Source organism: Boleophthalmus pectinirostris, unplaced genomic scaffold (assembly GCF_026225935.1).
Source record: "Boleophthalmus pectinirostris isolate CB_2022bp ecotype Guang Dong unplaced genomic scaffold, ASM2622593v1 HiC_scaffold_9, whole genome shotgun sequence".
NCBI classification, from domain to species: domain Eukaryota; kingdom Metazoa; phylum Chordata; class Actinopteri; order Gobiiformes; family Gobiidae; genus Boleophthalmus; species Boleophthalmus pectinirostris.
The window spans coordinates 22,745,950-22,760,705 of record NW_026571541.1 but is presented as its reverse complement, the minus strand read 5'-3'; the positions used below and the strand labels follow the sequence as shown (position 1 = coordinate 22,760,705).

The window sequence follows — 14,756 nt, the reverse complement described above, 5'->3', positions numbered from 1 at the left end:
ATTTATATGCTAAATAAAGTTGCTATTGTACCACAAGTGTGATCAGTATGGGTGCAACAACAAATATTGTGATATCTCATTGTAAGAATTATAATTTTAGGCCATCACAGTCTATCAAATTACAAGCCTCTTTATTTAAATGCATTGTTTTGTTACAGCAACAGCTAAGAAATAGATCAGACTACATGTACCATGATCCTTTGCTCCATTTTAGTGCAAACTGCATGAAAAAATAACTGTATAAGCACTTTTATACTAAAATGTTTTTGCCATATCACTATTCTGTTGATCAAAATTTGCAATTAAAATTATTGCATGAGCGTATTACATCCCCAGTTATCAGTAACTCGATCGTAACTTATATATTAACATATATGGTCAATTTTATATTGGATTTATTCACAGGGTGTCGCTTCATCACTGTGAAACTACATCTCAATCCAGTTGTCATGGTTATCAGCTCCCACTGTATTGACCCTCAGTGTATTTCTCAATGGAGCCTGCTACCGACCGTTGTCATGGAAGTAGCTGAGATGATGCAGCGTTAGACGGATTACCGCTTGGTGTCAGTTCCCAGAAGCCTCCTCTTCATCGATTATTTGTCGGAGGGATTGGTAAGGTCTGAGCTGTGTGCGTCTGCTGCCCTGCCTGCTGTCTCTTATTATATACAGCAGCCGGGGGAGGGTTAGACACACATGCTCACCAATTCACCTCATCTCTCTATGGTCCGCACACCTCGGCATGCGCTCACATCTTTCCGGGCGGGTTGTGCCTTTCCACACACATGCTGCCTCAAGATTTGCTCAACCTTTATTTTTAACTGACTAAATTAAAGAAGAAGAACTATCTCTGCTTCTGCGCTGATGACATTGCCTTTTAAACAGCATGCCTGACTTCTAAGGAAGACGAGTGATTTCACTGGTTCTACCTAGAGGCACCCGGGAGCGTCCGTATGCTGCAGATGGTGCGAACCTTGGCCCAATTTAGCATCGCTTTGGAGGAGATGAACGAGAACATGGAAAACACAGGGGATGAAGTTGGAGGTGGAGGAGAGGCAGGCGAGGGGGAAGAATCAGCAGATAGGCATGACAATGTTGTGGATCAGTTTCCAAACAACAATAACTGCGGGGGGAATTTGAATGGCAACGGAGTGTGCGCTGGGAGCCCTCCGTCCATTGGAGAGGTATGGCTTTATCTAACCACATTTGTTCCCAAAATATCTTCACTTTTACTGTACTATTCACTTTCTCTGTAATGTAATTTGCTTCTCAGGCATCTCAGTAATGCAGTTAAACCTCCTACCATTTGTATTTAACCTTTCTGACAAGTTTCAATATGTGGCTTTTGGTCAAATTCTCTTTAAGTTCGAAATCATAGCCCTCGTTCATTCGCAGACATAACACAGCTGCCCAAGTTGTAGCACTAATCTTAACACGCAGCATGCTAATCCACGCCAAGTACTGAACTGTATACGAGTGAGAGAGTCCAACAAGTCGGGTGTAAAGCTACTGGGAATATGGCCATCTGCACAGCTTATGTTTGAGGCATTGCCATAGGAATGACATAGTTGTAGCTCACAGTTATCCCCTGGTTATGAAATGTTGGGGAAATCCTATGTGCAAATCTTAGAATGCCATATTTTATTTGTAGAAATATACACACTGTTTGATGTTGCCATTTCAAGAAAAGTATATTTAAGATCAACACACTTAAAGTTGCAACATGACAATCAGTTCCTATTTATTAGCGTTATGTCTGGATGTACTGGGGCATTTTTATATAAGCTCACTATCATTTAATGCATTGATTCTTTATGTTCCTCTAATCATATAATTCTGAATCACTACATGAATTAAATCATTGTCTGTTTAGATCTGTGTTGTAGTTCCCATTAGTCTCCTTAAATGCTTGTGTATGATTCAATAGAAGTGTGTGGAATTCAAAGTTGATGAATGAAAATCATCTCCCCAGAGAAATCAATAGTTCAAAAATAGAAGAATATCGATCCAAGTTAAACCCTGGTCGATGCTGTCTGTGGCCTGGAAGTGACAATTAAATGCAAGTCCACACTCTGTTCTAATCTACATTACATAAGATGAAGTATAGGATGTCTCATGTCTGGCAGTGGAGCAAACTTGAGCTCTGACGGTTTTTGAGGTGGACAAAGGCAGAGGTGATGGAGGGCTAAGAGGATGCCTGTTGCTGCTTTCGCCAGCAGCAGCAGCACCATACAGTTGCCAGGGGAGACAGTCACAGGGGCGAGAGGGGGAGTGCGATGACAGACCTTCGATGAGGAGGCAGGAGTTCGCTCTGAGGCACACGCTCTATGAGGATGTTGTGTTGTTTTTTTTCCTCATGAATCACAAATGCCTGCTGTTGTCTTTGGACTAGCTTGTCATGATGAGAGGGAAATTAAATATTGCTATCATAAAGGTGGGCATATAATGTGGTTGTGCTTTTGTCTTAAAGGTGCATTGTGTGACTTTTGTGGTGGAGGTTATGTCAAATGCTTTTCTCCATGAGGTGTGACTGCTTTGTCTGGAATGTTTCACAGTATGGCATTAAACTTTTCTGTCTTCATGGAGACCAAACCAGACCAAGTTACCGGTCAGATCTGTGGAAAAGCAACTATGCTCACTGACAGAATACCTGTTTTTCTATGACTCATTTAATAAATGCAAGGTAGAGGTGCTTAATGTCACATTGACAGAGCCTCCACCAGAAAAGTTACACAACGCACCTTTAAAATAGATTTCAAACCTTTACATACATAATTTCTATAATAGTTATTTATAAGCATGCTGATGTGCTCCCTGTGTTGGAATAATTCTGCAAGATTTCACTTGATCCAAATAATTGTGATTATGATCTTCCCATAATGAGGCCGCTCTAAATGAATTTCTCACGCAATTCTCAGCATATTTAAACCAGAAGATTTGTTCACTTTGTTTTGATCAAAGTCTCTTCACTGGTATTGTTGGTATTGACTATCTCCAAATGCAATTACTGAATTGGATCTGAAAAGGATAGACCAGTGCATCTTTTCTGCTACCACCATTAAACACATAGGAAGAGACACTCTTTGTCTGTTGTACACCTGGTCTAAGATCTTCCTTGTTATTGCTTTTTTTGTTAGTTATTTTTATTTTTTTCTGCAGTGGTCAACAGAGAAAACTGCAGATTGAGTGCACCTGTGCTGGGAAATTGAAACATTTGTCTAAAAAATACTTTTCACTGTTAAAATTACTATGGCTGTGACAGAAAACATTTCCAGGTAAATTACATTTCAATGCAGAAGCGTACTCATTCAGTGGCCTAAAATGTTTGTCATTTTGATTGGTTCATATAACCTTCAAATACAGTGAGCAATTTAAAACTAAAATCACAGGAATTTGGAATAAAATGCATGCTTGTTTTGGGGTTTGGGGCAGTTTGAGAGTGTTACAACTACAAGCAAGATAGGCCTCCCAAAAGCTACTTGACATGTCCACTTTGTAACTGGGACAGCCATGTAAGGGAGGACAGGCAGAGATCACAGGCACATTTGCTTCTCTTTATGAATACAGGAATGATTTGTTCATTTGGATATTTAACTGGACATAAATATGTTTATCCATATATTCAGCCATACTCCCCCGTGTATCTGAGGGTCGGCATGCTGCTAGGCTACATTTGAAAAAGCATTGCCAGTAATTAGTGTTTTTTAGACATGCTTGCCATGCTTGACGTGCTTGTCATTTTGCCAATTTAAAATGGCCCAAACAACAGTTAATTTGGCTATATTTAATTACAATCAGAAGACGTGTCAATAGATTCGTCTTAATTTCATAATTTTATTTTAATTGAGGATTGCACTTTGTGACCTAACAGGAGTGACTCACTGTAGTATTCCTTTAACATTAAACTTGACTCAGACCTGAGCGTGGACCCAGCTGTTCCTGCGACCTTTCAGCCTCTCCTCTGCAGTTACCATGACGACCATGTTAGCAAAATGAAAGTAGCATTCCTGGCATTATTCGGCCCTGTAAGGTGTGTGTGCACAAGAGACACACACACACACACACACATTGAAATCTAATAAGACTTTGGGCCAAGAACAGGATCATTGGTGTTTTGAGGGAACTTCCAATCTCAATCTGTAAACATGCACCTTTATGCTTTGTGCTGAGGGCAGAAGGTCAGAAAGAGGCTGCTCCGCTCACCTGTGCCTGAGCCAAGTAGTGTTGTTTGTTGAAAATCAGACTGAATGGTTTTGCTAATGAAGTGGTGCCGAGATCGAGAGAGAGCAATGAGAGACTGCAAGTGCATCCTTTAATTCAATCAAGCTTAACAAGGTTTAATTTGGATGATGATTTCTTGCTCAGCTATGGTGTTTAGAGGATAGTACTCTAAAGATGGGCTAGCACAGTGGTCAAAGAAGAAAATATATCATAAATATTGTTTCTCCTGCATGTTTATATCAGAAATAATACAACTTTTATGTGCTAATTAAGAGGTATGGCTTCCCTTCAATACCCACAGTACTAGAATAAATCTATCAATTTTAATTAAGAACATACGTGCAGACACATGACTCATTACTCAGAGATACCATTGTTCTACGTCATGTGTGACTCCATCTGTACAGTTATATTAGGCCTAATTTCCTGAAGTTATTTGAGCAAATTCATACTGTTATCAGAATATGTTAACTAATGTGCTTATCTTTGTTGGACACGGTGGCTTTGTTGAAATGGTCACCAAAAATCTGATCATCGTCTGATTTCTGAAAGAGTTAAAATTCATTGTACTTTGAGCTCATTTTAATTTTAGTAGATCGAAGACAATCTGCCAAGTCGGGCTCATTTACATACTTTAATGTTAATTAATGTGCAATGTCTTTTTTCAAATGTACAATAGTTTCTCTAAAAAAAACACTAATGAACTGATACATGTCCCCTGGTGCTTTTAATGGTCAGATTTTTCTCAGGCATGTAACACACACCTATAATCCCTTTTCATTAATGGGTTAGCTGATTTTTGTGGGCCATGTAAAAGAACCATGACAGTGGACTATGCATTTTTAAATTCAAGCATATTTGTACAAAATAAAATGCCCCATCTCCCTGCATTTCCCATGCTCTGACATAATTCAGTGTGACTGTGACATAGACTCCTCCACACGGCACCTTTCACCCTGCGGTGGTACCCCACAGAGCCCGGGGGACGCCACAAACTAAACATGGCCTTTCTGGGAACTTATTGTTTTGGTTATTTATAGGGCAGATAGCTGCTGGCAGAGCCAGGAGAGGGACAAGAAGGCTCCTCTGTGAGTTACTGCGTTCTGTGTGTGTGAGAGAGGGACAGTGGTGGTTCAACACACACAGGGACTGATATTTAAGACCAGTGTGGCATAGGACTATTTAAAGAGGACCTCTAGAGATGGGTTTTATTTTAGCATTTTATTAGAAAGAAATTATGTAACTTTGGATGTTTGCTCACTCCACTACATTTCATAGTAATCTTTGATATATATTTATGAATCAAAGCTTTGTGCAACCTATCAAGGAAATAAAGTTAAGCAAACAGATCAACGAATCAACTAATACCTCTTCAATTTACACTTTAAAACAAGAACAGGGCATCAATGTGCTGAATGTTGAGCAAACCAAATTAGTTTTAAAGTGCATAAAAGTTACATAGACCTAATCCTTTTATTAATGTGTTTTTTGTTAACAAACTTTCTATGCAGCTATACTGTTAAGCAATGAAAAGCTTTTCAGTGACTTATTTTAACCTCTCACAATTCGCTGTGCTTTAGAACACAAAGTAACAGTTTATTTTTTCTCTCTCCCTTTGTCATTCAAGGACATGAGAAAACATGTAATGATGACTCTCTTGGACACCGAACAGTCATACGTGGAGTCACTGCGTACTCTCATCCAGGTAAGACAACTTCCCTCCTGAAGTGCCTATGGCAGGTTAGACTACTAATTTCACTAAAACACAGCCAAGATCATTATCTTTAAGATTTCTGCAGAAACATTCACACTCATTTTCACAATTTGGCCATTTTTACGTTTACAATTTTACTTTTATGGAAAATCTCTTCTACGATACACAGATACACATTATGAGCTGACAAATACAAATATAAGAAAACACTTATTTTATTGAAGTCATGTTCAAAATTTCAGAAAAAGTGTGTTTCTTATGTGTAAAATGATCCCAACTTTTGTATAGAATTTTCCCTGGTGTGATGTCCTTAGTGCATGAACTCTGCTTCCTGTAATTTTTCACACATTTTTTTCAACTTTTCTTCACAAATTGCTTCTTGGTTGGTATAAAACTATCATTTATTTATATTTACAGTATAATCCCACTAAATGAAGTCAAAATCAGATAATCATAAAAATCTCTCATATGCACTTTTACAAAGCATAGACTGAAACACCAGGGCATTGTACAACGTGCCTGGTATTCTAAGTGAGAGGCAGTCACTTGCACTGTCTGCCCGTGATGCATTGCTCAGGATGTGAAGAGCAAACACTGGGCAACACTGCAGTTATGTAATCCACTTATTGTTATTCATCTTGTAAGGCTAATCTTTTAAAGCTCCCTTGTATCACACAGGCTTCGGCATGAAAAGCACACACAGACATAAGCAGGCTATTTATAATCTACCACACTAATTTTATATTTCATTCTGTACGTTTGGACATTTCTCAATTTTTTGTCTGCTTAATACTCATAAAAATAAGTTGTCGAGTTGATGGGCCACACACATACACATTATACAAATTCTCACACAGACACATTGGGAAAACTTACATTAATTTACTGGAGAATGATCCTAAAATTGACCTAAATCTAAACATGAATCTATTTTAACACATAATTTAACTTAAATTAATGTTGTTGATCTAATAATAAAAGATTTTTGCAACAGCGTGCTAAGGTAAAAGTGGGATTTAAACCTCCAACCCTCTGGTAAGTGGGTGAACAGCTGTACCTTGAAAGCAGCTATTGCACAAAACTGATAATTAGGCTCTGGAGGCCATACATCATGTTTTAACAGCAATATGTCAGTCTGTTGGGTTTTTGCTTTTGGTCACCACTGCATATCTTATTTGTTAATATTATTCACAGTTCTTCCCACCTCTGATCACCACAGTTGTATAATCCATCACTATTCCCTGTGTGGGCGATCTCTGCACTGGGGTTGAATTAGAATACATTTGTTAAGGTGCAGCTTTTTGGCCTCCTCCCTCCTGTAAATGCATGTGAATCAAAATATGCAATATCTACGCGTGTCCACAATGTGTGCGATGCTGCTGTGCGTTCCCATGGCGACACGGAGAAAGTGTTACCACGGCGACGGCAGCGAAAGTGCAGATGCCCGATGGAAGGTGTTGGATATGGTCATAGGCCTCCTCTGTAATCCAAATCAAGACGATGATGATATAATTGTTGCTTTAGAAAGTTTTTCCGTACAAGCGTTTAAGATTTCACTAATTTTGCTTAAAAACTTGTGATTCTCAATAGTGGGTGGAACAATTTAAGATGAACATGAATGATGCAAACTTCAAAATGTCTAAAAAGTGACTCAGAGACAAGATCTGCCTACCACCTGGACTTTTTGTACCAGATGAGTCTGAGAAATAAGTGCATCATTCTTCAGACTGCATTTTCACTGTATTCTTCCTACCAGTCAACACAGAAGTCAGTTTAGGTTAGTAGAGGGTCTGTCAGCTCCTTGTTTCTATGGATTGCTCTGCCTGAAATGTTCCACAGTATGACATTAAACAACTCTTCTGTACATTTATTCAATTACAGGTGTTATTATAGCTCAATAATACCTAGAAAAACAGGTATTGTGACTGTGAAAAGGGTCTCCACAGATCCGACCTGTAACTTGGTCTGGTTTTGGTCTCCATGAAGATCAAAAGGTTTAATACCATACGGTGAAACATTCCAGACAAATCAATAACATCTCCATGGAGAAATGCATTTAACGGACCCACATCAATGCACCTTTGCTTGCCGTGCTCTTCTTCAGCTCAGCGTGTGGTCATTCACAAAGCAACCGAATAGCATACTTTTCTCTTATCAGTTTGAAATCATTTACAAACTGGTGATTAATATTTGATCACGGTTTGTTCTGTTTTGTCCAGGGCTACATGCGTCCTCTCAAACAGCCTGACAGTGGCTCCATCGTGGACCCCTTGCTGGTGGACGAAATGTTCTACCAAATCCCAGAAATCCTTGAGCACCATGAGCACTTCCTGGATCAGGTCTCTGACTGTGTAAACCAGTGGCACGACAGGCAGACTGTTGGACATCTCCTCATCCATTCAGTGAGTATAGAGCACAAAAGAAGTATTCTGTTCTGCCAGCCTTAGCCTTAGACAAATATATTGATCCACAAAGGAGATTATATGGACACAGTAGCTCTCACATCACAATATATTATAATAACAAAGACGAAGTAGTGATTGACAGGACATAGGGTTATCTGTTACATAAGGGTTAGTTATTGTACAGTTGTATGGAGTATGGTATAAATATAGTCCTCTATCTGTTTGAAGGGAGCTCTTTGAGAATAAGCTCATCTGTCCCTCTATAGCAGGGGTGTCGAACTCATTTTGGTCTGGGGGCCGTATCCAACCGACTTTGATCTCAAAGGGGCCGGATCAGAAAACTTATGTCATATATACCCCAAAAATAACAATAAGTTCAAATATTTGTGCAGAGAAACACAAATCTATTACAGAAATCTTTTTTAATTGATGAACTATATAAATAAAATATTTTATCAGTAATCTAAAAACTATTTATTTTTGGCATAATTCCCTTATCATGGATAGCCACCTAACACAGAAATGTTAATCCCTTTTTCTCTACAGCAGGCATGCTCTGAGAAAAGGGGAATCATTTCTGACAGTAGCAGGGCAGGCTTAAGTGGACTAAAGTCCCTTTTTAAGATGTTCTATTGATGGCAACATCAGTTTAATGTATCATGCTTTTCCTTGCTTGCCCTCTTTGAAACTTCCCACGGCCTATGGGTACATCTTGGATTGGAGTCAGATCTTTCTACAACCGTGTGGAGAAACAAACAAAGAATGGATTATGTAGACTTCTGATAGCTCTAGACTGAGTGCTATTGTGTGTTCTGTTGTTGAAAAGCTTAAAAGCACATTCCTACTTTTTGTTTACTGACAAAGGCACTTTCTGATTCAGAAACTCCAGTCCTGATTTTCCTACTTGCTGAAGAGCTTTTTCTCACAGCTCTTTGGCCCTTCCCCCGCTGCAGCTCTTAAAGGGACTGCAGGGGGAGCACTTTTCAGGCCTCGTTGGCGCAGTAGGCAGCGCGTCAGTCTCATAATCTGAAGGTCGTGAGTTCGAGCCTCACACGGGGCAAGTCTTTTGCTCTTGAGGATCTCTTTCCACTGTATTTAAAGTCTAGGCAATATGTATAAGATCAAAACAAAATTAGCGGTTTAAATTGTAGATAAATCCAGACATGGCTTCTGACTGAAATGTAAAAGAAGATAGAGACAAATAATATGGCAAATTTAGTCACATTTTAAAGAAATGTACAATTGTTTACCACTATTACTTAGTTGTTCTTCTGAAATAAACATGTAATTAATCAAATAAACATAAAAACAAATCTCAGAATTTCCCTGTAGGCCAGTTCCTTGACTGGGTGTGTGCTTTCATCAGACGACCTGTAGATGGCACTTTCAAGCTTTCACATACCTTTGTTATGTTTGAATTGGCCTACATACACAAATAGGTCTGCGTAAAGTTCAAAGCCAATCTACGCTGTTTGAGCATTTTATGTTTTGAATCAGTTATCTGGTTATTTATGTTGTCACAATCCATTTAGCGAGTTTAGATTATATCATTTGGTGGGCATTCACTATTGTGTGGCAGTTTTAGTTCACATATTTTGCATACCATTGGAAAGTATGCATATTTCCAATTTATAATAATACTTATCACACTGTATTGCATAAATAAAAAAATAAATATTTTGTTTTTGCAGTTTTCCAAAGAAGACTTGGCTAATATGTATTCTGCATACATCGACAATTTCCTCAATGCCAAAGACGCAGTGAGGATTGCCAAGGAGGCCAAGCCAGCGTTTCACAAGTTTTTGGAGGTGAGAGTGATGTGCTGTTTACTCAGAGCTGGTGCTTTTGTCAGTGCCTATACGACAAAGAGTTTTCCTGGAAAGAGACACTACTGGACAGTGCAATGGAGCTAAACGGTCCCAACAACTCTGAAGTCTGCTCTGGTTTCTAAGTCCAAAAAGAATGTTTAATATGCAAGATAATGACTGGGCAGTTTATAAAGTTTCAGAAAAAGATATTATATAAAATTATTGGTCTTGCTGTCTTTAGTTACCACAAAGCTGACTGGCTCTGACCAGGCTTTCAATCTTTTTTTTTTTTTCTATGGGTCTATGAGATAATTGAACGGCTGGTCACTGTTGAGCTCCATGCATAAATAAGGGAATGTCAAAGTCATAGCTGCAAACAGTGTATGTTGGGGGTCATTCAAAAATATATTATGGTAATACATTATAATTACTACACTTTTGAGTATGTACTTAGTTACCTTATACTTTAATTCTTAACCCCTTAAGTAGTTACTGAGCCTGAAGCACTCTTAATAAACTATTTGTTTATTATGAATTAAGTTTTTCTTCATGCTTTAGTATGGCTAATTAAAGTTTAGTCATTATAAAGTGTAATTGATAATACTTTGTGTAAAAGATAGAGTTTATTTTTAAACTCATATCCTTTGAGTTTTTTTGTTTCTTTTTGTACTTTTCCTCTGATAGTAGTTATTTTAACTATTCTACTTTTGTCTCATAAATCATAGCAAAACATGCGAGAGAACAAAGAGAAACAAGCCTTAGGTGATTTGATGATCAAGCCAGTTCAGAGGATTCCTCGATATGAACTCATAGTGAAGGTAAGCCAATTTTACATTGTCACACAAAAATTACTTAAAAATTCCTATAAAACATGTGCAGTTCAGTTTCAGCATGACTAAGGCCATATTCTGTCATATTGAATTGTTTTATAGGACTTACTAAAGCACACCCCAGAAGATCACCCTGATCACCCCTACCTACTGGACGCACAAAGGGACATCAAGCGATTGGCAGAGAAGATCAACAAGGGCCGACGGTCAGCAGAGGAGGCAGAGAGGGAGGCCAGGGTCATCCAGGAGATTGAGGCACACATTGAAGGAGTGGAAAATGTAGGATTATTAACATTACTGTGTATATGGATTCACCACCCTCTCAAATTCTTAAAATCCCAAACATAATTTATTATCATTTAAGGATAGTCAGCAATGTCTCTGATTTCTGCCCTCTGGGACTGTGACTGATCTTGTACCATTGTTATGTATGTGTATATTAGATCCTGAATCCTCAGAGGAAGTTCTTGAGACAGGAAATTGTCATGGAAGCGGTAAGATATTTTTTATGGTAGTTATTACGTAATTATGAACAAGAAAGTTATGATTGTCTTATATCTTTACCAAACTGTGTTGACTTGTGTCTTCTGTCTGAGCAGAAAAACGTTGGTGGGAAGAAGGACCGCTCTCTCTTCCTCTTCAGTGATCTGATCATTTGCACCACCCTCAAGAGGAAGTCTGGCTCGTTAAGACGCAGTTCCATGAGCCTGTATGCTTCACACACACACAGCCCTGCCACAGTCTCAGTCACTGATAGAAAACAGGCCCAAGTCAAATCTCAACAATAATCATGACCAACTGCATAAACAGATAAATCACACTCATATTAGCCATGTATATTTCTATTGTTATGCTATGTTTAAGGGTAAATATTTAGTACACATTAGTATTTCCTTTATTCTTATTCTTATCCTGCCTGAGAATACAAGCTAATTTGCAAACTTAACACTGGCATCATCTTGTGTCACAAATGTAATAACTTTTTGCTACTTGTCTAAAAGCCTGTATTGTAAAACAGAACTTTATCTAAAGCTACATAACTCGTGTTTGTATGAACCAACCTATGCTGCCCTCTTGTGTTAAAGCTGGGAATTTCTGGTTTGTTTTCAGATACTCTGCTGCTAGTGTGATAGATACATCCAGTAAATACAAGTTCCTGTGGAAGCTTCCTCTTGAGGATGTGGAGGTTGTGAAAAGTAAGCGCTTACAAACTTGTTTTTAGACAAGGTTTTAATATACATTTATGTAAGTGGGTTTTATAAACCTGTTTGTTGTGTTGTAAGGCTCCGCACAGACAACAAACAGGGAGAATATCCAGAAGAGTATTAGTCGATTGGATGAGGACCTCAGCACAGTGGGACAGCTCAGCAAGATGTCTGATACAATCAACTTTCCACATCAGGTATAGCACTAGCCTCATTTTCATTGTTTCCTTAAAGGTGCAATGGGTAAATTTTCTGGTGAAGAGTCCACTACCTGCTTTTCTCCATGGATATCTTATAAATTACATGGGATATTCCGCATTATCGCATTCGGTGTAGCCGTCTTCATGGAGTTACAGGTTTGATTTATAGATTAGACGACTCCACTCAGCATTTAGATATGTTTGAGAAATATGCTACAAGCTCCCGAAATAAAAAAAAAGTGAGATGGATGCTTTTAAAAACTTTAAGCAAATGCATGACAACTAACAAAATTGACATATCAGAACATTCCTTTAGTGTGCTTTCATCTGATTGACCTTTTTGATAATGATTATTATCTCTTTAACAGCACAACATATGACACCACTTTGTTCATATATTTTCCACTCATGTTTGCTGAAATCTGCTTTGAAACACTATTTCTTAACTCTTTTACAAATAAACAAATATGTATTAAGATTTATAATTATCACATGTGTTACAATAAAAGTCTTATATGTGTCTTACAGGCTTTGGATGAGGCGATTAAAGACCTCTCGGCTTCAATCCACAGAGAACTGTCAGAGAAGCAGTCATTGGCCTTCAGTATGACCTTCCTCCCCACAAAGTTGGAACTGACCACATCCTCTGCCGAAAGTAGCTTTGTCTTTGAATTCAGCTCTCCTGACGCTCGCTCCAACTTTGAGCAAGCTTTCGAGGAAGCCAAGAAGAAGCTAGGTATGGAAACGCAACGTAATTAACTATAGGATTCTTAATCGGGTTTTAATAAGGCAAATAAAATGTTCTTCTCATCTATTGTTAGCCATGAATAAGGACCAGTGGGACCCAGAGTTTTTAAAGGCAATACCTATTATGAAGACACGCAGTGGGATGCAGGTAAGAATGACTTTTGAACGGCAGTAAATGTATACAGTATGTACACATTTTTAAAAATATATTTACATTCTTTTTGGTTCAGTTTTCCTGTGCGTCTCCAAGTCACAGCTGTCCGGATAGTGGCTGTGAAGTATGGGTGTGTAATAGTGATGGTTATGTGGGACAGGTAAGAAAATAAACATTTTACACATAAACATTTTATTTTTTGCAAATGTAATGACAGTTATTTATTTGTCCTTTAGGTTTGTCTGTTAAATATCAAAGATGAGCCAACTGTAGAGGCCTGTATCGCTGTGTGTTCAGCCAGGATCATTTGCATTGCGGCTGTACCAGGACTGAAGGCCAGGTAGATAGACCCTTGAGTGAGATACGTAATGCTTCTTATAGTTTTGATATTAAATAAATGTGTTTTCTTTCCAGGGAGCAAGGATTAGAGCGATCGCAACCTCCGGGAGCCCCAAGTCAAACCCAGCAGCAGCAGCTTCATATCTCCATCTCTCATTCATCTCTTGAGATGACAGAGCCACCTACAGGTAAGTGTAGGAAATTACACAGTATAGGAAATTACACTTTGAATTTTTTACATGAATTGTGTTTTTGCATTCATCAAAATCATCCCTTTCATTTTATCATCTTATGTAATTCCCATCTAATATGAGATGTCTCAGGGCTGACAAGTGATTGATGTTTGCAGGTCCTGGAACAGAGCTTGTTCCCTTTGACAGTGATGACACTGATGATGAAGATTCACCGAGCCCCTCTTCAACTCTCCAGAGTCAAGCCAGCCACTCTACTATTTCTTCTAGCTTTGGCAGTAAGTTGCACCACTCATGGACATCTCATATTTAAAGACACATTGCAAGAGAAGCCTAAATCTGATCTTTACCTTGTCTTTCTGAAGTTGATGAAGGCACTAGCTCCAAAGACATGGTGACAGAGACCACGAGTAGTGAGGAGGAGCAGGAGTTCCCCACTGCGGGCTCATATGGGACCTCCGGGATGTTGGGGGTGGGGGTAGGGAGTCGTGCCCAGGCAGAGAGTCCGATGGATGGACGCGCCATGCGCCGCTCCTCTAGAGGCTCCTTCACCAGAGCCAGTCTGGAGGACCTGCTCAGCATCGACCCAGAGGCCTACAAGAGCTCAGTGTGGCTGGGCACAGAGGATGGATGGTGTGAAATAAAAAAAAAAAAAATCATATTAAATGCTCTTATTTTCATGTAACTTTAATTAGAGCTTGTGTTCTTTGATCTCTTAGCATCCACGTGTACCAGTCATCAGACAACATCCGCAACCGAAAGAACAGCATGAAGATGCAGCACTCTGCTTCAATCCTCTGTATACTGTGAGTCATACAATAATGCCACATTACAATTACATACAATACACATTACAATTGCCTCATTTTTATGTAGAAATGTCAAGTGTTTTATGTATTTTTATTTATTGATTTTTTTTTTTTTTTTACTTTTTTTACTGTCT

The 14,756-nt window shown here is 38.7% G+C and overlaps 1 protein-coding gene and 1 non-coding gene across 2 annotated transcripts in view; both read left to right on the top strand.

The window, feature by feature from the left end:
- Window positions 1–14,756, top strand: part of LOC110174277 (rho guanine nucleotide exchange factor 17) — a 47,185-nt gene that overhangs the window by 28,468 nt on the left and 3,961 nt on the right. The window contains exons 3-19 of the mRNA XM_055147770.1: window positions 5,848–5,925; window positions 8,154–8,336; window positions 10,031–10,147; window positions 10,873–10,965; window positions 11,080–11,256; window positions 11,421–11,471; window positions 11,577–11,686; window positions 12,088–12,173; window positions 12,261–12,379; window positions 12,911–13,118; window positions 13,204–13,277; window positions 13,360–13,443; window positions 13,520–13,623; window positions 13,698–13,810; window positions 13,972–14,091; window positions 14,179–14,446; window positions 14,533–14,619. Of these exons, the coding sequence (XP_055003745.1) occupies window positions 5,848–5,925; window positions 8,154–8,336; window positions 10,031–10,147; window positions 10,873–10,965; window positions 11,080–11,256; window positions 11,421–11,471; window positions 11,577–11,686; window positions 12,088–12,173; window positions 12,261–12,379; window positions 12,911–13,118; window positions 13,204–13,277; window positions 13,360–13,443; window positions 13,520–13,623; window positions 13,698–13,810; window positions 13,972–14,091; window positions 14,179–14,446; window positions 14,533–14,619 (2,072 nt within the window). The remainder of the gene's footprint in view (window positions 1–5,847; window positions 5,926–8,153; window positions 8,337–10,030; window positions 10,148–10,872; window positions 10,966–11,079; window positions 11,257–11,420; window positions 11,472–11,576; window positions 11,687–12,087; window positions 12,174–12,260; window positions 12,380–12,910; window positions 13,119–13,203; window positions 13,278–13,359; window positions 13,444–13,519; window positions 13,624–13,697; window positions 13,811–13,971; window positions 14,092–14,178; window positions 14,447–14,532; window positions 14,620–14,756) is intronic.
- Window positions 9,327–9,399, top strand: trnam-cau (transfer RNA methionine (anticodon CAU)). The gene has a single exon. It is a non-coding gene; the product is annotated as a tRNA-Met (tRNA).